This window comes from Pelophylax lessonae (genome assembly GCF_965119305.1).
Source record: "Pelophylax lessonae genome assembly, chromosome: 10".
Lineage (NCBI taxonomy): Eukaryota > Metazoa > Chordata > Amphibia > Anura > Ranidae > Pelophylax > Pelophylax lessonae.
In genome coordinates, this window is record NC_138777.1 from 209,702,451 (window position 1) to 209,725,209 (window position 22,759).

General features: G+C 45.2%; 1 protein-coding gene across 2 annotated transcripts in view; it reads left to right on the plus strand.

Moving 5' to 3' along the window:
• ZCCHC14 (zinc finger CCHC-type containing 14) overlaps positions 1-16,367 on the plus strand; it is an 87,025-nt gene extending 70,658 nt beyond the window's left edge. For both annotated transcript variants that reach the window (XM_082270404.1, XM_082270405.1), the window contains 4 exons: positions 3,164-3,288; positions 8,941-9,084; positions 9,159-10,553; positions 15,363-16,367. In XM_082270404.1, coding sequence (XP_082126530.1) covers positions 3,164-3,288; positions 8,941-9,084; positions 9,159-10,553; positions 15,363-15,418 — 1,720 coding nt within the window. In that variant the 3' untranslated portion in view covers positions 15,419-16,367. The remainder of the gene's footprint in view (positions 1-3,163; positions 3,289-8,940; positions 9,085-9,158; positions 10,554-15,362) is intronic.
• The last annotated feature ends 6,392 nt before the right edge of the window (positions 16,368-22,759 follow it).

Sequence of the window (22,759 nt, forward strand, 5' to 3'; positions counted from 1 at the left end):
GACCCTGTTACCAGTTTTCCTTCCTTGAACCACTTTTGGTCAGTCCTGACTATAGCAGACTAGGAGTATCCCACAAGAGCTGCAGTTTTTGCAGTTGCTCTGACCCAGTCGTCTAGCCATTACAATTTGGCCCTTGTCAGAGTCACTCATATCTTTATGCTTGCCCATTTCTTTCTGCATTCAACACATCAACTTAAGAGAGAACATGTTCACTTGCTCCCTGATATATCCCACCCACTTCCAGATGCCATTGTAACAGGATAATCTATGTTATTCACGTTACCTGTCCAGTGGTCATAATGTTATGGCTGAACGGTGTGTATATACAAGTGCACCTCATAAAATTAGAATATCATCAAAAAGTTAATTTTTTTTTTTTTCAGTAATTCAAATCAAAAAGTGAAACTCGTATAGATGCGTTTCACAATAAATTTCAAGCATTTCTTTCTTTTAATCAAAATTCTTAGTTGGTAGGGTTCAATATTGAGTTAGCCCATCCTTTGCAGCTTCAACTCTTCTGGGAAGGCTGTCCGCAAGGTTTAGGAGTGTGTCTATGGGAATGTTTGACCATTCTTCCAGAAGTGCATTTGTGAGGTCAGGTATTGATGTTAGACGAGAAGGCCTGGCTCAAGGTCCATAAAGACATGGATGAGTGAGTTTGGGGTGGAGGAACTTGACTGGCCTGCACAGAGTCCTGACCTCAACCCGATAGAACATCTTTGGTATGAATCAGAGTGGAGACTGCGAGCCAGGCCTTCTCTCCAACATCAGTCCCTGACCTCACAAATGCGCTTCTGGAAGAATGGTCAAACATTCCCATAGACGCACTCCTAAACCTTGTGGACAGCCTTCCCAGAAGAGTTGAAGCTGTTATAGCTGCAAAGGTTGGGCCAACTCCATATTGAACCCTATGGACTAAGATTGGGATGCCATTAAAGTTCATGTGCATGTAAAGGCAGGCGTCCCAATACTTTTGGTAAGATTGTGCGCGCGCGCATTTTTTTTACTTTTATTTGTACTATCGGTATTTCTCACTTCAAGATGATAATTGAGTTCTTAATGTAGATTTGGTCATCTCCTGTATCTCAGATTAATTGTTTATTGCACTGGCTTCAGTTCACAGTGCTGTGTCAGTAACAATGTTATGAGGTAATACTATTGATGATTACTTGGGGGGGCTGCAGGGGCCCCTCCACTTTACTTTACTTTACAGAATGACCTTCATCAAATTATTATTATTACTATGGGTTTTTACAGCACCAGCAATTTACACCGAGCTTTACATATTGTATATTCACATCAGTCCCTGTCCTTAAGGAGCTTACAAACTAAGGTCCCCATCTCACATACAGGATCTCACAAAAGTGAGTACACCCCTCACATTTTTGTAAATAATTTATTCTATCTTTTCATGTGACAACACTGAAGAAATTACACTTTGCTACAATGTAAAGTAGTGAGTGTACAGCTTGTATAACAGTGTAAATTTGCTGTCCCCTGAAAATAACTCAACACAACACAATGTCTAAACCACTGGCAACAAAAGTGAGTACACTCCAAAGTGAACATGCCCAATTAGCCATTTTTCTTCCCTGGTGTCATGTGACTCGGTGTCATGTGACTCGGTGTTACAAGGTCTCAAGTCTGAATGGGGAGCAGGTGTGTTAAATTTGGTGTTATCGCTCTCGCTCTCTCATACTGGTCCCTGGAAGTTCATCATGGCACCTCATGGCTAAGAACTCTCTGAGGATCTGAAAGAAAAGACTTGTTGTTCTACATAAAGATGGCCTAGGCTATAAGAAGATTCCCAAGACCTTGAAACTGAGCTGCAGCATGGTGGCCAAGACCATACAGCGGTTGTACGGGACAGGTTCCATTCAGAACAGGCCTCGCCATGGTCGACCAAAGAAGTTGAGTGCACGTGCTCAGCGTCATGTCCAGAGGTTGTCTTTGGGAAATGGACGTACGAGTGCTTCCAGCATTGCTGCAGAGGTTGAAGGGGTGGGGGGTCAGCCTGTCAGTGCTCAGACCATACGCCGCACACTGCATCAAATTGGTCTGCATGGCTGTCATCCCAGAAGGAAGCCTCTTCTAAAGATGATGCACAAGAAAGCCTGCAAACAGTTTGCTGAAGACAAGCAGACTAAGGACATGGATTAAAGGAACCATGTCCTGTGGTCTGATGAGACCAAGATAAACGTATTTGGTTCAGATGGTGTCAAGCGTGTGTGGCGGCAACCAGGTGAGAAGTACAAAGACAAGTGTGCTGCCTACAGTCAAGCATGGTGGTGGCAGTGTCATGGTCCAGCACTGGGGAGCTACAGTTTGAGGGAACCATGAATACCAATATGTACTGTGACATACTGAAGCAGAGCATGATCCCCTCCCTTCAGAGACTGAGCTGCAGGGCAGTATTCCAACATAACGACCCCAAACACACCTCTAAGCTGACCACTGCCTTGCTAAAAAAGCTGAGGGTAAAGGTAAAGGACTGGCCAAGCATGTCTCCAGACCTAAACCCTATTGAGCATCTGTGGGGCATCCTCAAACGGAAGGTGGAGGAGTGCAAGGTCTCTAACCTCCAACAGCTCTGTGATGTCATCATGGAGGAGTGGAAGAGGACTCCAGTGGCAACATGTGAAGCTCTGGTGAACTCCATGCCCAAGAAGGTTAAGGCAGTGCTGGAAAATAATGGTGGCCACACAAAATATTGACACTTTTGGGCCAATGTGGACAATGTCACTTAGGGGTGTACTCACTTTTGTTGCCTGTGGTTTAGACACTAATAGCTATGTGTTAAGTTATTTTTAGGGTACAGCAAATTTATACTGTTATACAAGCTGTACACTCACTACTTTACATTGTAGCAAAGTGTAATTTCTTCAGTGTTGTCACATGAAAAGGTAGAATAAAATATTTACAGAAATGTGAGGGGTGTACTCTTTTTTTTTTTGTGAGATACTGTACATACTAAGACCAAATAACCTACCTGAATGTCTTTGGAGCGTGGGAGGAAACCGGAGTACCTAAAAGAAACCCATGCCAGCACAGAGAGAACATGCAAACTCCATGCAGATATTGTCCTGGTCTGAATTTGATATATGAGAAGTCACGTGGTTTGTTTCAGGTCTACATTTATCTCCCTTTTTGTTTCATTCTGTAGGGAGAAAACAGAGAAGAGGTGTCTGAATCCGGCACAATGTACCTTCACAAGCAGCGGGGTTGCCAGGGTCCCTCCCACCAGTCATGTTGGGCCAATGCAGAGTGTCCACTATAACCATTCTACAGGTAACATCACGTAATATTTCTGGACTACTAGCAATGGAAGTCAGAGCAGTCTTCTAAGAACTAGAATTACTGAGATAGAGGACAGCAGAATATTTGGATGTGCCATATCCTGCAAAAAGGGAATTGTTGCTTCTTTAGTCAGTACATGGTTCAGATAAGCTCAAGGAGGCAAAGTTTAAAAAAAAATGATTTACAAATTTCTTCAGTCATCAATGTATTTTTAACTCCATTCTGGTAGTAGTTTTATTTTATTTTTTTATCTTAATGCAATGACAGTGATGAGTAATGACATGCGTGTTGGAGGCTTTATTGACATACCAAATTTTCAGCCTGTAGATTAACACTGCCCCCTTGAGGCTGCAGTGGGATCAGCAATGCCTTCTATTTTAGTAGTGTTATTGTCATATACAATTACATTATTTTAAAAAAAAAAAAATGTAAACAAAAAAAAGAAGTTAACATTTTGAAAGATTTCTTTTTTTTTTTTTTTCTGTAACAAAAATTCTTACTTATTATAATGTTAAAAAAAAAAACAACTTTGGGTTTATGCCTTTTTAAAATTGCTTTGTTTGTCCTGGGGCACGATCAAAGCTACAATGTACCGTTAATTGACTTTCCCCTCACTTATGTACACTATATTGCCATATGTATTGGGACACCGGCCTTTGTACGCACATCAACTTTAATGGCATCCCAGTCTTAGTCCGTAGGGTTCAACACTGAGTTAGCCCACACTTTGCAGCTATACCAGCTTCAATTTTCTGGGAAGGCTGTCCATAAGGTTTAGGAGTGTGTCTATGGGAATGTTTGACCATTCTTCCAAAAGTGCATTTTTGAGGTCAGGCACTGGTGTTGGACGAGAAGACCTGGCTCGCAGTTTGCGCTCTAATTCATCCCAAAGGTGTTCTATCGGGTTGCGATCAGGACTGTGCAAGCCAGCCAAGTTCCTCCATCCCAAACTCACTCATCCATGTCTTTATGGACCTTGTTTTGTGCACTGGTGTGCAGTCATGTTGAAACAGGAGGGGGCAAACCCCCAAACTGTTCCCACAAAGTTGGGAGCATGAAATTGGCCAAAATGTCTTGGTATGCTGACGCCTTAAGAGTTCCCTTCACTGTAACTAAGGGGCTAAGCCAACCTCTGAAAGACAACCCCACACCATAATCCCCCCTCCCCCCACCAAATGATTTGGACCAATGCACAAAGCAAGGTCCATAAAGACATGGATGAGTGAAGGGACTTGACTGGCCTGCATAGAGTCCTGACCTCATCTGATAGAACACTTTTAGGATGAATTAGAGCGGAGGCTGCGAGCAATGCCTTCTCGTCCACACCAGTGCCTGACCTCACAAATGTGCTTCTGGAAGAATGGTCTACATTCCTATAGACACACTCCTAAACCTTGTGGACAGCCTTCCCAGAAGAGTTGAAGCTGTTATAGCTGCAAAGGGTGGGCCAACTCAATATTAAACCCTATGAACTAAGACTGGGATGCCATTAAATGCTCATGTGCGTGTAAAGGCAAGCGTCCCAATACTTTTGGTAATATAGTGCATCTCTGCAATCTTCCTACCTTATGGGCCTAAGCACCTCTTCTTTGAAATGTGGACAATTCGATGCAGGCCCCCATTCATTTTAGTCGTGCCCCGTTTTTGGTTCTCCGTAGTGCAATATGCTAAAACACGCTTGGTAAACCATTTACCTCTAACTCCTGAATGGGCTCTTTTTGGCCTAACTAATTTCCCAGGCATTAAAATTGCAAGTGGCTGCAAGCAATTGCTTCCTATCATAGCCCTTGTGGCAGGGAACACTGTTTTTCATACAGTATCTCACAAAAGTGAGTACACCCCTCACATTTTTGTAAATATTTTATTATATCTTTTCACGTGACAACACTGAAGAAATGACACTTTGCTACAATGTAAAGTAGTGAGTGTACAGCTTGTATAACAGTGTAAATTTGCTGTCCCCTCAAAATAACTCAACACACAGCCATTAATGTCTAAACCGCTGGCAAGAAAAATAAATTGTGAGGGGGTGTACTCACTTTTGTGAGATACTGTAAGTGGATCTGCCAAGAACCACCTAATTCTTTATAGCTCAATTATCCTACTTTTTTTTGCATGGGGTGGGTGGAGGCCTCCCTGCAAAAGGAAATACGGTTTCAGAATTTCCTCAACATTTGGGAATTTTTTTATTTAAACCTTGTTATCCAATTATTAAGTCACGGTTACGTGACGAAACGTGCAAGGAGGCGGGCTATATGGCTTCAGGATGCCTGGAAAATCGATTTGTGTTTGAACACCACTTAATGGAGGTTTCTTCTTAAAGCTGATCTCCACCCAAATGGAGAAGCTCCACTTATCTGCCTTCTTCCCCCTCTCCGCTACCACATTTGGCAACGGGGTAGTGGATACCTGGTTTTGAAAAGGTACCCACTCCCAATTCCGGCTGATTTTGCCACGACAAACTCAGCTGGAAGTTAGGCCCCCTTCCTCCTTCCCCCCACAGCCGGCCCATTCACAGAGCGCAGCTCAATTCACTCATGGGTAGTAGGGAACCGGCTGTGAAGCCACGAGACTTCACTGCCAGTTTTCCTTAGGGGAGATGGTGGCAGCAGCACCCAATAGCCAACTGAAAAATCGGCTGGGATGAAGACACTGCTGGTTTCCTGGACAGGTAAGTGTCAGTGGCGGCTGGTGCATGATGATTTGGAGGGGGGGGTGGCAAGACACACACCCCCCGCGGGATGGAGAGCCAGCCAGCAGGAAAATCCACCCCCCCCCCCCCTACTGGACGGGCGGACGGCTGGCCAGACAGCCAGCCAGCATTCTTGCCTTCTTTTTGGGTGGCTGAATGGCTGTGATTTTTCTCAGGCCGGCCGTGCGTCTCCTCCCTCTTCCTGGCCAATGGCCAGTAAAATCGCTTCTCTTTTCAGCCAGTAAGGAAAGGGGTCTCACGACCTGCTTCCTGATTGGCTGGGAGGAGAATCAGTGTGATAATCGCAAATATTAATTCGCTATTGTCATACAACTGGGTTGGCTCAGGGCGCAGTGCTCTGCGCCCCGAGCCCACCCATGCTTATAAAAAAAAAAAAACATTGGAATCCATGCATCCGGCGCCCTGCATGTAGATTAGGGGGCCAGATGCATGGATGGGGGGTGTGGCGCCCCCAGTGGACGGGCCGCCACTGGTAAGTGTCCGAATATTAAAAGTCAGCAGCTACAGTACTTGTAGCTGCTGACTTAATTTTTTCTACAGAAGCCTGGATCTCTTCTTTATGGGAGCCATGATTGTGTAATATCTATGTGAATCATCTGGTGCACTGGATAGTGCAAGTCTACTTTTATTTGTGAGTATTTCTAAAGGTTTTAATAAATTGGAAAGTTCTTTTTGATACTGCACCATGAGAGTTTTCTCCATTTTTTTTCTCCCTATATTTAATGGCGAGGTGAGCTTTCACCATTGTAATGAATACATATTTCAGTTATCCTGAGGATATCGTTGGATCACATTACCCAGCGTTTGAACCTTACCTTGTGTAGGTCTAAATTTCAGGTAAGGAGCCACTTTGTAAGGTGGAGGTGCACTGTGGTGGATTATAGTTATTTTCTGGAGCACGGGTTGATGCACAGCTGGTTTTGGATGACATTGTATATTGAAGCACAAGGACTAAAGAGACTTCATTATATCCTAATTGGTCACATGTATATGAAGCTACCGTTTTGTATTGTTTTTTTGTATATAATCATTTATTTACACTGATGCAGATAAGTAGTAGTCCTATGTAATATGTATGTGGTTGCGCTGCACTTTGGTGATGAATTTGTCATAGTTTAGTGGTTGAACACACTATAGTGATTTGTTAAAAAGAGAGAAAACAAAGCTGGCTGAAAAATAATAAAACAAAAAAAAAGTCAGATTTACTGTACAATCAAAATTTAAAAACAGTATTTGCAGCGCTAGTGATGATAATTTCAATAAATGTTCTCAAGAAAAAAGAATAGTGATCCAAATATTAGAAGTAGTAATTACGAAATTATAAATTAAATTATGATGCTAATGATCAAAATTCACCTCGTGATCCACCACCGTTAAAAGATGGACTCTTACCGGAGCCAGTGGACTCTATTTCAGAGTCAGATGCCCCTGGAATGAGTATCCTATCCAGATATATAGAACCTTTGGGAATCCCAGACAATCCAGGAACGTCTCAGGTGTATATGATAGAACAGAATATCTCCATAAGGAGTGAATTCAAAAAAAGCCCTCATAGTGTAAAACAGTAAATAGCTTTTTAATAAAACAAAGGGTTAAAAGTTCTCACAAAGAGCGCTGTATATAATCCACAATCCATACAGGGAAGACATTCAGGTAGTATACAATGCAGGCAAGCGTGGCGACGTCACGAATGTTGGCTCCGCCCAACACGTTTCGTTATAACTAAGGCCTTAGTGATTTAGCTGCACCATTTCAGGTATTTATTAATTTCACTTTTGAGGGCGAGCATGGAAATTTATTTGGGGATTTTGTTCATCTATAATGCAATGCCTTCAACATACTCAATGGTATCTACTACAATGGACTCCTAGCCAATGATCCTCCAATTGACATTCCACGCCTCTCTTAAATTGAACACGTGTTAATCAAAAATTGAGGCCTCCGACTCTTCCCTTTCCTTACTACTTACTAGCCTGACTGCCATCCATTCAAATATTTATTAATGTATACCACTAGACACAGCACGGCTAAGTCTCTCTCAACTTATAGTAACACACTGTATATTGTCTTTCTTGATTTAACTTGTCGGCCGAATGTTGCAGCCATTGTTCTTGTTAATTGCATTTTCACAATAAAATGTAATTTAAAAGAAAACGTAAAAAAAAAAAAAAATAGATATGCAAATTAGTCATGGAGTTATTGTCAAGTTAAGGTGTATCTAAACCCTCATGAAAAATGCAGCACAAAACCCTCTTTTCCCCAGTGCAAATGGGCATCTTTTTTAAGATAAAAACCTTTAAAGTGTTACTAATCCCACAACAGTAAAATCAGTCTCTATATGCAGTAAAGCATGCTTGTTATACTCACTGTGGAACCTTAGGGGTTAATCCTCCACATTATGTAAAAAGGCTGTTTGATCCTGTCTTCTCTGATCCTCCCCCTTTTTTTTTTTTTTTTTACTGTCCCCAATCCATCTGATAAGACAGAGCCTTTGGAGTCACTCTGCACAATGCATCCCTTTTGCTGTATGGGCAGAGGCGTGGGATGGTACCAAGTCCATGAGCTGGGAGATTATTCATTCCTGTCACCCCTTCTAGAGCTGTAAAGGCACTACACCACTTTTCATGCAGCTGTAGTGCCAGTTGGAAGTGTGCACATAGGAAGACCCTGCAAGGCACCATAGCCAACCCATAGCAGAAAGTGTAGTGGGCATTATTTTCAAGGAGTTCATCTGCAGAGCAACCAAAGAAGAAAATAAAAAAGTAGCAAGCAAGGCTAACCACAATATAAAGAATGTTTTATGGGTTTAATAACACTTTAAGTGATGCATACTGATACTCCTTCATTTTGCCTGGGCATCTAGGCATCAATGACCACTGGTCATAAAAGGGTTTAAAAAAATGACATACATTTTTTACTTTTCTTGGTAGAGTTGTCTATAGATGTGGAGCCAACAACTTCTCAAATGCCTCAAGAAGGCAGCTCGTCATCCGAGTACTCCAGTTCCCCTTCCAGCCCAATGGGACTCCAGGCACGAGAGGAGAGCTCGGACAGTGCAGAAGAAATGGACAGGCGTAAGTAGCTTAATATCTTCCTGTTATCGATAAAGCAGCCTATGGTACGAGGTCTAATCATTTATTCTCTGTAGGTCTCGGAAGACACTTGGATTGCACAGAGAAGGAAAAATCTGTCATGTTGGTGAATCACTTTACGTCGACCTCGGTGCGCCCGACAGCTCAGGTTCTGCCTGTTCAGAACGACGCCGGGTCCAGTGCTGCGAGTCATCACCCTTTGCCACTTCAGATCGTTACTGGGACCCCAACTCATATTGCTCCCCTCCACCTCATCAACACGTTGCACAAGTCAGACCGCGGGGGCGCTGAGATCAAACTTCTCCAGTCTCCGCACTCTCTCCTGTCTTCAGAAGAAAGGAGCAAATCATCAGCCGCTCCCAGAAGCAGCATAAAAATTGAGAAGAGCTTCGGTGGCATGCTTCTCGACGTCAAGGCTCAGTCTAGCCCTTTGCAATCTGGACAGGTCCTCTCCATAATGCCTGATACTAGCGCTATGGCTCAGACCATGGCCTTTGGTCTCCGCACCAAAGTTGGCAGTTCTATGTCTGGGGAGAGGATAATGAAGCCGACATCAGTGATGGTGGACAGCAGCATGCCAGCCACTCCATCGTCTGCACCAGTCTTCCACGTTGGCCGCACCCCAGTGAAGCTTCTGGTGTCATCTGCCGATTCTTCCATGGTTGGGCAGATGTCATGTTCCAGTGTGTCCCCCGCAATAATAAGCCCCAGAAATGTTCTCTATACAGCCAATACCAAAGTTGCCTTCTCCACCATGAGTGGCGCACCAGTAGCTCAGATGTCTGGCAACTTCTGCGCAAACAGCAATGCCTCTTCGAGCAGCCTCACGTCTACATCGTACAGCAGCATAGCCAACCTGCCCACCTGCCCGGTGCCCAGCTCAAGCCCGACATCTGTATCTGACAACAGCTACTACAGCGGCGGAGGAAACTCACCGACCATGAACTTGCAAGTTGCCAGCCAAACGTCAGGCCACCACCACCTACACCACCAACACCAACCATCCCAGACGGGGTGCACCGTGTGCAGTTCTTGCGGGTGCAGTGGCAGCTGCGGGAGCAGCGGCGTAGCAGTCAACTACGGCAACTATTTTCAGCACTTCTCTACACCCTCCATGTTTCCATTTTCTATCATGCCCTTCAACCCCATGTGCAATAATGGGTACATCAACACCCAGCAATACAATAGCTCCTCCTTCCCCGTCATGCACAGCCCCTATAGCAACAGTCTGAACTCTGACTCCATGCTGACGGGGCAGCCAAGCTTCTCCATGCCCCCTATGCAGAACTTTATCACTGGCACAGCGGGGGTATACCAGCCTCAGGGAATAATGGGAGCCATTAACGGCACGCCGCACAAGAAGAGCGGCAATGTCTCGTGTTATAACTGCGGGGTCAGTGGGCATCGAGCTCAGGATTGTAAGCAGCCATCGATGGATTTTAATCAGCAAGGTAATTTGTTTTTGGGCACAGATGTATTTAAAGGGGTTCTGTAGAGTTTTGTTTTTAAATTCTTGTTCATTAGGGGACACAGGAAGTCTTAAACCTTCAGGTTAAACTGCCACTGGCAAACAAAAAACTGTAGGCCAGTCCAGGTTAACCCCTACATTACCATGCCTCAAATTTTTATTAATGAAAAAACGTTAGCTCTTGTGTGTTAAAGACCTATTTTCTTAATTTTTTCCTTCAGTTCAGACTCTTCTTTACATCACCACTGGAGCTTTGTCTCTTCAGTTGCAGCTGTCATCCTAAGCCTGGCTTTTGAAATGTTATGTCCAGACCCCCCTAGAAGTGACCTTCGACTGCTGGTTTCCGAATGAGGCACAGTCGAGCACCAGAAGCCTACAGTACCTCATCTGCATAGGTCACTTGGCAACTTTATTCCCTGTTCCTTAACCACTTAAGCCCCGGAAGATTTTACCCCCTTCCTGACCAGGGCCTATTTTGCGATTCGGCACTGCGTGACTTTAACGGACAATTGCGCAGTCGTGCGACGCTGTACCTAAACGAATTTGACGTCCTTTTTTTCCCACAAACAGAGTTTTCTTTTGGTGGTATTTGATCACCTGTGCGATTTTTTTTTTTTGATCATGCGCTATAAACAAAAAAAAAGCGACAATTTTGCAAAAATAACAATATTTTTCACATTTTTTTATATGAAATTCCCCCCAAAAAAATGTAAAAATCTGAATTTTTTAACATTTTCGGCCAATTTGTTTTATGCTACCTATGTTTGGTAAAAAAAAATCGCAAAAAGCGTATTTTGATTGGTTTGCGCAAAAGTTATTGCGTTTACTAACAAAGGGAAAGATTTTTGTCATCTTTGTTGTTTTTTTTTTTTTTTAACGCGTAATGGCGGCGATCTGCGTTTTTTTTTTTTTTTTTTTTGCGGGACTGCGACATTGCGGCGGACAGATCGGACCCTTGACTGACATTTTTGACACTTTTGGGGTTACCAGTGACATTTCTACAGTAATCAGTGCTATACATATGCACTGTTACTGTAAAATTACACTGGCAGTGAAGGGTTTAACTTTTTTTTGAGAGGGAGGGGCTATGTGTGTCCCTAGGGGCGTGATTCTAACTGTGATTGGCTGTGGCTTGAGGTGTAGGAACAGTGATCAACGGTCCTACATAGTAGAACCGTATGATCACTGTTTCTACACAGGGGAGAATGACAGGCGGCTTGTTTACATCAGCCGCCTGCCTTTCTCCCTCTCCACCGACGATCGCCGAGTGACCGGTGGACATCGGGTCCGCCGGTCACACGCGCGGGGGGGTCCGTGACCGCGTGGGAGCGCGCCTCTGGGGGCGCGCGCTCGCTCCCTAGACCCTCACAGGCTAGCGACTTAGTACTACGTCGCTCTGCCTGTGAGGGGCTGACTGCCGACGTAAATAGTCGTGCGGCAGTCGGCAAGTGGTTAATCGAGTACCTAAACTGTTTATATCCAAGTAAATGTTAAGATTTGTTTGTGTGAAAAAAAAATCAATTGTGTTTTCGTATCTTAGAATAAAAATGCTTTTCTCTTTCGTTCACCGACGGACACAGCTCCATGTCTGTTAGACCATTGGGCTTATGCTGCTCTCACTTCAGGAGTAGGACTATGCGGAAACCTTTTAGATTACTCCCCTGAGGCAGTCCCAGAGGGTATGCCATCACTTCCTGCTATAGGACCTCCGTTTTTTCTGCCTAGTCAGGAGTAAGGACCTGGCTCTCTGCTGGGATCTGCGTTCCTGGCATTCTTTCCTTTTTATATAGAATGTTTTACTTTTTCTTTATTATTTTTGTTCCTAGGTGAACTAAAATAATCCTGTTCCTGTGTGAACTCCAATCAACAGCCGGACTGGGAGACGCACTGGATATCCTAGGTCTTTATGGCCTTCCCAGTCTTGCCTGCGAGCGTGACCCAACTATTAGCTCTGCGCTAGGTTGGCAGCTACATAGCTCCACTGGACGGGTGCTGGCCTAGTGGGAGAAACACTTCACGAGGTCGCATAGCCCTGGTCATGACAGCAGTCACAATCAGTCGCAGCGTACCTCAGACCGCAGCACCCCCATTCCAAGATGGTGCAGTGGACTACTAGGAGTAGCGTCCGCCTGGTGCCGTGGTCCTCCCTTCCCCTCACGTTTTTTCCCCAATCTCCACAGCGGGGTTTCCCCTGTGTAGGTTGCCCTCAACTGCCTCCTGTCTTCGCCCCCCTTAACCCGGTTTTGGGGGCCACGGGTGTATTTGGGTAGGGGCGCTTGTCTAGTGTTGGGCCAGAGAGTGGTGGGTGGGTGCCGCTGTTGGTCCCCCTTTTTAGGGGCGCCCGTACCTTGGTGCTGTGAGGGGGGGTCCTCCTCTAGAGTCCTGCATCTTCCCCTGGGGTCCTGTGCAGCACGGTGTGGTGCCACCATTTTGCCGTGGATGCTGCATTCCTGCTTCGGTGGCCATGTTTGTGTAGTCCAGCGGCCATGTTTTGGGTTTCCCATAAAGAATAACGGTGGCCATTTTCTTGTAGTCTGAGTGCGGTGATGTGCTGCAAGGAGCCTCTAGTGTTAGTGTCGGCTCTTCCTCTTCCATCGCAGTGTGGCAGGCTGTTTGGTGCTCTCCAGCTCTGGGGTGGTCAGTCTTTCTTGGTTTACGATCCTTCCTCTGCTATACAGCGCTGCAGGTGTGCTGATTCTTGTAATGCTCCAGCAGTGCACGGGGGGGTTCCCCCTTTTTTTTTTTGCAAAAAAAAAAAAACTTTCTGTTGTGCGTGGCTCAGATTAACCCCATGTTGGCAATGGAGCCTCTGGAGCGTGTATCACCATCTGACCCCCTCCTGAAAGCTGTGGGACTCTATGGATCTCAGTCTGCCCTGGCGGCCGTGATGGCAGCCCTGCAGTCATTTGTCTCCAAGGTAGATATGGCCCTGCAAAGGAGACCTAGCAAGAAGTGCCCCCCTTCTTCATCTGTATCCTCTGCCTCCTCAGGATCTGAGGTGGATTTGGCCTCACTGACATTCCTCTTGCACTCCTCTACAACACAGAGTATCCACTGTCATGCCTTCTGCGCACCTCTCTAGTATGTACTACCCACTACCAGACCCTTGCACTTCTCTCCCGCACAGACTACCCACTATCTTACCCTCTGCACTTAACTCTTGCACATAGTGCCCACTGTTATTTGTAGTCCCCTTCTGCATATATTGCCCATTGTCCACTGACATACCCTCTGCACTCCTCATTTGCACCTACTGCCCCCTGTCTTCGGTACTCCTCTCCAGCACATACTGCCCACTGTGATACCCTCTGCACTCCTCTACAACATATACTGCCCACTATCATACCCTCTGTAGTCTTTTCCAGCACTTTTTACCCATGGTGTCATACTCTGTGATACCCTCTCCACTTCTCTCAGCACATGCTACTCACTAACATACCCCCTGCACTCCTCTCCGCAAATAGTGCCTACTGTTAGTGCCTACACAGACATTCCTTCTGCGATCCTCTACAGCACAGAGTATCCACTGTCATGCCTTCTGGGCGCCTCTCTAGTATGTACTACCCACTACCAGACCCTTGCACTTCTCTCCAGCACAGATTACCCACTGTTTTACCCTCTGCACTTAACTCTTGCACATAATGTCCACTGTCATAACATTTGTAGTCCCCTTCTGCATACATTGCCCACTGTCCTCTGCTGCACATACTCTCCACTGGCATACCCTCAGCACTACTCCATATGCACCTACTGCCCACTGTCCTCTGTACTCTTCTTCAGCACATACTGCCCACTGTTATACCCTCTGCACTCCTCTCAAGCACATACTGCCCACTATCAAATCCTCTGCACTCCTCTCAAGCACCTATTCACTGTCATACCCACTGCACTCCTCTCCAGCACATACTGCCCACTGTCCTACCCCCTGCACTCCCCTCCAGCACCTATTCACTGTCATATCCTCTGCACGCCTCTCCAGCACATACTGCCCACTGTCATACCCTCTGCACTCCTCTCCAGCACATACTGCCCACTGTCATACCCCCTTCACTCCTCTCAGCATGTGCTACTCACTGACATACCCTCTGCAATGTTAGAGTGGAGCTTAAAGCGGAGTTCCACCCAAAAGTGGAACTTCCGCTTTAGGGAGTCCTGACCCCCTGACATGCCACATTTGGCATGTCATTTTTTTTGGGGGGGGGGGAGCGGGTACCTAGTTTTGACAGGTACCCGCTCCCACTTCCGCTCGGAGCGCCGCGGCGCCCTGAACGGAAGTTCTCCTCTCCCCCTCCCTCCCTGCAATCTTCTGGGACACGTCAGAGGTCCCAGAAGATTGCCGGCCAATCAAGACGCGCAGCGCGACTCGCGCATGCGCAGTGGGTACCCGGCTGTGAAGCCGCAAACTGTCACAGCCGGGTGCCCACAGCAGTGATGCCGAGGGAGAGGATCGAGGCTTCGGGTGGCCGCATCGCTGGACCGTTGGACAGGTGAGTGAATGGCTGGAACTCCGCTTTAAGAATGCTATTTTTTTTGTGATACTGTTGCTGCACATTGTTATAAATCAGGAGTTTATTCATGGGGACTTATAAGAGTTACTGAAAGGTCCACATTAGGAGACAAGCCAGATAATCCTAAAGAGGGAGATTACATGAGTTACAAACTGTCTGTGCTATTTTAGAAAGTAGTTTTCTCAGGAACAATTGTAGAAATCTGTACAGACATCAGGGTAAGATGAAGAAATGCTTTTCTAAACATATTTAGCCTTTACTTTTTTTTTTTTGTCATTCTTTAGGTACTTTCCATCTTAAATACGCCCCACCATCAGATGGTTTGGACTCTGCAGACTAATCCCCACGACACTAGTATTTGAAGATGTTGCCAACGGACCCCCCTGCATACGAGGGGACGCTCTGGCATCAACACGGTGCTTTATTTATCCCAGACTGAAGTGACGATTCTTCAAGGACTCTTCTTTTCTGTATTGCCAAATTCAGCTTGAAGGACATGTTTTAACAGGAGCGCTTTGAACCGGGCCACAGTAAATCTCCGGTTTTGAAGCCTACTAAGCGGAGGAGAAACCTAGGAAGAACTGAGACTGTTCTCCTCCAACCACATCTTAAACTTTTCTAGGGCAGCTACTTTAAATGTCAAGGTAAAATGGGTGTTTATTTACCCGCCATGCAGCTGGAGATCGCTGGGAATTAATCACTGGGATACTCTTGCGGATTGCACTAGGGAAGAATGTACAATATCTTTTTTTTATTTCATTAAATGTTGCCGGGATTTTAACAACTTTGCAACCCAAACGGTGGACAATTCCTAACTTTTACCGAAATACTAAACGCTCCCCCTGGCCTCCTGGATCGTAACCAGTAACGCTTTAACTTTGAGGATTTTTGCACTTTAACGTTTCATTTTGTTACTTTTTTTTATTGGATCCATGTTACGGATTGGGGATCCTCCAATGCTCATTTTATCTCCTTCAGAAATTGTTCCACCAAGAACAACTGCGGAGGACATAGCCCCCAAACAGTTAAAAGGAAGAAGAACAAGAGGCCATTGCCACTAGGTCGCTGTCAGGGCTAACGCCCGGCCATCGCAGTATTATTTAGATTTACAACAAAGGGCTTTAGCTACACTAGAACTTCTAAAAAACACTAAACTGTTAACACTAGGGTCCCACCATCGCTGGTGGTCTGTCTTTTTTTTAACACGTCCTCGACATTTCAAGAATGCTACTTTGCTCTCTTGGAAGTACAGGATTTTGTTTTTGATACGGTTTTACAAGGACTACATTAAAATGCTCTATTGGGTTATTTTATATTTTATTGGGGTCATTCTTATTATTCCGGACCCTTCTGTACCAGATCTTCGAAGAGCCACACAGTATTGAGAGCCTGCAGATGGGGTATTGGGAGCCTGCAGATTGGGTATTGGGAGCCTGCAGATTGGGTATTGGGAGCCTGCAGGCGGGGTATTGAGAGCCTGCAGGATGGGGTATTGAGAGCCTGCAGGCGGGGTATTGAGAGCCTGCAGGATGGGGTATTGAGAGCCTGCAGGATGGGGTATTGAGAGCCTGCAGGATGGGGTATTGAGAGCCTGCAGTCGGGGTATTGAGAGCCTGCAGTCGGGGTATTGAGAGCCTGCAGACGGGGTATTGAGAGCCTGCAGTTGGGCGCAAGACATTATAAACACTACACTGACTTTAGCACTTGCTTCTCAGTCACTGTACTGACAGTTTTCAGTTCAGAACTCCCGTGCAAACCAAAGACAAAACAAAGTGAAGAAAGCAGAGCTGGTTAAGCCATTCAATTTCCCTTACTGCTTCCTCTGTGCAACACCATTGACCCAGATAGGAGGGTTCTGAGTTTGGTTTTGTTCTTTTTGATCTGCTTTCAGTATGTTGGTTCCTGCTATGGGTTCTATGCAATGAAAACACTATGGATACTTTAGGCTTCTTATCTATGCCATTTGTTGCATGGGGCCTAGAGCCAGTTGGTATTCAAAGGGCGGTCTAACACCTTGATAAGGATTTAAAGAACGACAGCCAAGTTATTACATTTTTAAAATCGTTACTTTTGCCAGAAATAATTTTATAGATCTTCTTCCATAGAATCGGTTGCCCTAAACTTTGACTGAGAGTTCGGCCTAAACTGTAAGTTTGAGGATGTCCTCCTGTAGTACATTGGCTTTTGCTTTAACCTCCCTCGTGGTTCCCTGGCAAAGCCGCTTCTTCTCTGCTACAGAGTTTAAAGGTATATTGTGATTAAAAAAAAATATGTGAGCAAGCTCCAGTGCAGTCATCCTTTGATTGCAATTCCCATATTAGTATTCTGATAGGCTTTCTTTAGAGACTCTTGTCACTTTGCCTATTTAGAGCAAAAATGATTGGTCGTCTTGAAAGAACAAGACCCACCCTGCTGATACTAAACTTTACCAGGTTCCTCCACCACTCCATCAAAGCCCTTAGGAAATTTTGGTACTGCCGAGTATGGGAGAGCATGAGCCCTTACCTTCCTATCAGGATGCAGTGCTCTGGCTTGAGCAGCCAATCACCAGACCTAAACACTGACATGGAGGATTAGGCTCCATGTACACGGGACGCTGGAAATGGCCGTTTAGGAGCAGTTGGGCGTTTTTTTCAGAAGCCCCTGAACCCATCTACATTTTATCTTATCTGTCCATGTAAACTAGGTCGTTTACAGTCATTTGCAGGCAGTTGCGTTCAGGGACTGTTTTTAGAACGCAATTATTTGCGTTCGAACGTGTGTTTCCCGGCGTTTCAAACGCACAAACGCGTCCGAACGCGTCTGAACGCGTCTAAACGCGATGACCCGCGTTTAGCATTCGCGTTTTTCCATTATAAAGGTGAATAATTTTTTTGACCTCTAGGAACGCTTCTAAACGCAAATGCTGCTAAACGCCCGCTAAACGCGGGTACAAACGCGACCGAACGGACGTTTCAAACGTCCTAAAAATTCCAGCATTCAAAGGGACTTTTAACAACGTCCCGTGTACATGGAGCCTTAATCCTTTGTTGGCTCCAAAAAGGGAGCTCACACAGGGTTCTCCCAACTGAGCACCAATGTATTAACACAACCTTTTGCCTGAATGGGCAGCAGAGAAAAGGGGAGGTAGAATGTTCTGAATTGGACACTGTGGGGTTGATTTACTAAAACTGGAGAGTGCAATATCTGGTGCAGCTGTGCAAAGAAACCAATCAGCTTTCAGTTTTTTTTTTTTTTTGTCAAAACTGAAGTTAGCTGATTGGCTACCATGCACAGCTGTACCAGATTTTGCACCCTCTAGGTTTAGTAGATTAACCTCTGTGGGTCTGACTCTCCTACTTAAGTCAGGGCAACTGTTTGATGGAACATGTGAAAAATGCATAGAAAAAAGGTGAAAAGATAAGTGCACTTTAAAACAAAGTGCAACGATCCTTCTTGCTCACTTCCCCCGATCTAACCCAGCATACTTACCTTGATGCATACTTACTTTTACTTAATGGCTGCAGTTCTATTGTTTGTTTATATCCAGCACTGTCCAGTGCCATCTTAAGAGCATTAAAGGGCCCCGGGAAATGCAGGGCACTGGGGCCCCACCTACACATTCACATACGAGAATAAAAATGCAAATTATCGATAAGGTCAGACTCGACTCAACTGTCCTGTGTGTGCCTGTTCCCGTGGAGGCAGACAGGCATTCCTGCAGTTGTGGGTTCCCCTTCCATGACCCAAGTGGTCTGACAGCAGCGCAGGGCCAACGGGCAATTGCCACCTGCTAAGTTCGGCAGGGGGATGCACATAGGTATCGGGACTAATGCTTGGCTGGGGCTGGGTTGCTGGGCAGGTGGGGCCCCCGGGCAACTGCCCAGCGTGCCCATTCGGTAAGATGGCCCTGGCACTGTCCTGAGTGCGCATTACAGCCCGATGGTCATTTACTCTGAAAAAGACACTAGCCAGTTCAACCAGTAGTGTTTTGGGCCTTGAGGCAGCGCCCTAAAAAGTCTATAGGGCTGTGATGCACAGACGCAGCCAGGTTAGTGAAGAAGAAGGCCGGCCATACACAGTTCAATTCTCGACTGGTTCAGCAGGAACCGGCCGAGATTTGAACCGTTAATCGGCAGGCTGAATGTACCAAGTTGATCGATCGATTAACTTGGGTACAACCAGCCTGCCGGTTTTACTTGCGATTATCATTAGTGGCTGCTAGCGAGAATTACAGATATCTGCCCTCGCTGGGAGAAGACAATTGCTGCCTGACTCCCTGGTCAACACTGTCTGTGTTGATAGGGGAATTGTGCAAATTTCTTTCCTGCAACCTGTGGTTGCAGGAAAGAAATTTGCCGCGTGTATGGCCGGCCCTACAGCACGCAATGTAAAAAAAAAACCTAGGTAAGTATGCATCAGTGGAGGGGAGGGGAAGGGGGCAAAAAGGATGAATAGTTCTTAATGTGCACTGAGTCCCCGTTTCACACTGGGGCGACCTGGTCGCCTCACAGGTCGCCGTAGGTCGCCTTCCATAGAGAAGCTATGGACCCGTTCTAATAGGAGCGACACAAGTCGCTCCAACTTAGAAAAAGGGTCCGGAGCTTCTTTGGGGCGACCCGGAGCGACCGTCATAGACTTCAATGTTATGAAGTCCGTGCCGGCCGCTCCGAGGTCGCGGCGCGCTGCTCGCACCGCGACCTCGGAGGTCGCCCCGGGAAGTCGGATCGCCCCAGTGTGAACGGGGCCTTATGCTTTAATAAATTTGCATCAAATTGGTAAATAAAATATTTCCAAAGTTGCAAATTCCAAAAAGGTTTGTAGATCTCATGTTGGGCTTCTATTTACTAGAAAATAGTTTCAGTTCTTCTTCTGGCTCTCCACATACAGGATATAGGAACAAAGAACATTACGGTGACACAGAACCTTTTTAGGAATTGTTGCTTTCCAAAATTTTATAAGAAGTTTAATCTCCCCTCCCCTTTCCCGTTCCACTCACTCTCGGAACAGAAGTCTTCGGGTCCCATAAAAGAGACACTAAGCCTTAATATAGTTTTTAGATGCCGTACGTGGTGTATTAAACGACTTTAAAGGAGACTCTGTATTCTTTCTTTTTTTTTTTTTTTTCGGTTTTTACTTTTTAATGTTTACTTTTTTTACATATATATATATATGATCTTTTGCTGTGGCTTCATTGTGCTCTAAAAGCCAAACAATGTTTGTCTTTTTTTTAAGGAATTATTTAAAGCTTGAATCATATTTAATGACTTAGAAAAATATTGTATGTATATTTTTAAGCAACAGATGTTTGACGCCTTTTTTTTTTTTTTTTTTCCAGGCCAGTGCGCTAAAACAAAAAAATCTGCAGGATTGTTTTTAAAACTTTACTGGCTGAGATTTTTTTTTTTTTTTTTTTAAATGTTCCATGCTGCCTAAAAGAATAACTTAGAAATGGGGGACTGTTTGTTACTTTGGACATTTTAAGATATATTTCAGCTTTTAAAATAGGTCTGGAAGTTTTATAGTGACTTTTTTTCTTGTCTTATGAGTGCAATTGATAAAAAAGGAAAAAAAAAACTGAATGTTAATATCTTTAATCAGCGCTTTTTTTTTTTTTATATTTAAAGTATTACCTTTTGCACCTTATTTTTCCCCATATCTCTTTTGTTGCCCATAGTGTAGCATTTTCGCATAGCTTTTCTGATCTACAAAATATAGCAGGCAAGTCTCATGGTAAGGAGGGCATTATTGTAACTTAATTGAGCTGTATTAGCGGCATTCTATTTCTTTTGCCCGACCCCTCGCTATAGCACTGCCTTTACTGTCTTAAAGCACTTTGCTTGCAAATTTAACCAAGTTCTAATCTGGTAACCCGTAGAAGCGAATAAACGTGAAAAAAAAAATGCGCTTCCTTCATTGCATCATCCAACCCAAAACTAAGAACTCTGTTATGGGAAGAAGCTGGTGGGTTGACTCGTGGTCAGCTTCCTTTTCCCTCTTTCCCTGGCATTCAGTTTCTTGTTTTGTACTTATGATGTGGCCGGTTTGTGATCATATGAAGCCAAGCACAGGGGAGCACCCCCCAAAAAAGATACAAGAGGGAGCAGCGGGCGATTGTACTTTTCGCATCTGCCCAGAAATAAAATATATTTTGGATAGAATAGCCTTTAAGGTGGAAACATAAGTTAGATAATGCCTTGAAAAGCAATGGATTAAAAGTGGGACAAATGATGTAGATGGGAACATAGAGCCAAATTAATCTGTTGGGATTTTATCTGTTCAGGAGTGGTCAGCTCATTAACTGCCCCTCATCCCTCAGATCATTCTCTGCCAGAGAGAGCCCATAGCTCGTTCACTCCCAAAGCATGCTCACAGCTCACTAACTCCCACAGCAAGCTCACAGCTCACTAACTCCCACAGCAAGCTCATTAACTCCCAGATAAAGCTCACAGCTCAATAACTCCCAGAACAAGCTCACTAACTCCCAGAGCAAGCTCACAGCTCACTAATTCACAGAGCAAGCTCATTAACTCCCAGAGAAAGCTCACTACCTCCAAGCTCACTAATTCCCAGAGCAAGCTTGCTAACTCCCAGATCACAGCCCACAGCTTGCTAACTCTCAGAGCAAGCTCACAGCTCACTAATTCACAGAGCAAGCTCATTAACTCCCAGATAAAGCTCACAGCTCAATAACTCCCAGAGCAAGCTCCTTAACTCCCAGAGCAAGCTCATTAACTCCCAGAGAAAGCTCACAGCTCACTAACTCCCAGAAGAAGCTCACAGCTTACGAACTCCCAGAGCAAGCTCAATAACTCCCAGAGAAAGCTCACAGCTCATTAATTACCAGAGCAAGCTCATTAGCTCCAGCCTCGCGGCTCACTAACTCCAAGAGCCAAGCTCACAGCTCACTAACTCCCAGAGAAAGCTCACTACCTCCAAATTCACTAATTCCCAGAGCAAGCTTGCTAACTCCCAGATCACAGCCCACAGCTCGCTAACTCTCAGAGCATGGCCCACAGCTTGGACACTCCCAGAGCAAGCTCACAGCTTACTAACTCCCAGAGCAAGCTCATTAGCTACCAGAGCAAGCTCACAGCTCACCAACTCCAAGCTTGCTAACTTCCAGAGCACGCCCACAGCTTACTAACTCCCAGAGCAAGCTCATTAGCTACCAGAGCAAGCTCACAGCTCACCAACTCCAAGCTTGCTAACTTCCAGAGCACGCCCACAGCTCGCTAACTCCCAGAGCAAGGCCCACAGCTCGCTAACGCCGCAGCTCGGCAAGGACTATGTAATGCCTTTGATAGCTTTAACACCACCTCACCTGTCCCACAACAGATTTGTATCTGTTCCAGAGGTCAGTTGTAAAATCTTGTATTAGTAATTTAACTGCCATCAGCTCATTAACTCCCAGAGCAAGCCCACAGCTCATCAAGTCCCAGAAGTGAGGACTGTGCAAACCCAGATACTTGTACCTATAGCAGCACCTCGCCTAATAGTCCCACAACAAGATTGTATCTGTTTAGGTGGTCAGTTGTAAAATTTTATATTAGTAGCCATTAGGTGCCATCAACTCAATGCCTACCAGAGCAAGCCCTCGGCTCATTAACTTTCAGAGAAAGCCCACCGCCCATTAAATCCTAGAACAAGCCCACAGCTCATTAACTGCCAAAGGTGAGGGCAGTATGAAGCCGCAGATTCT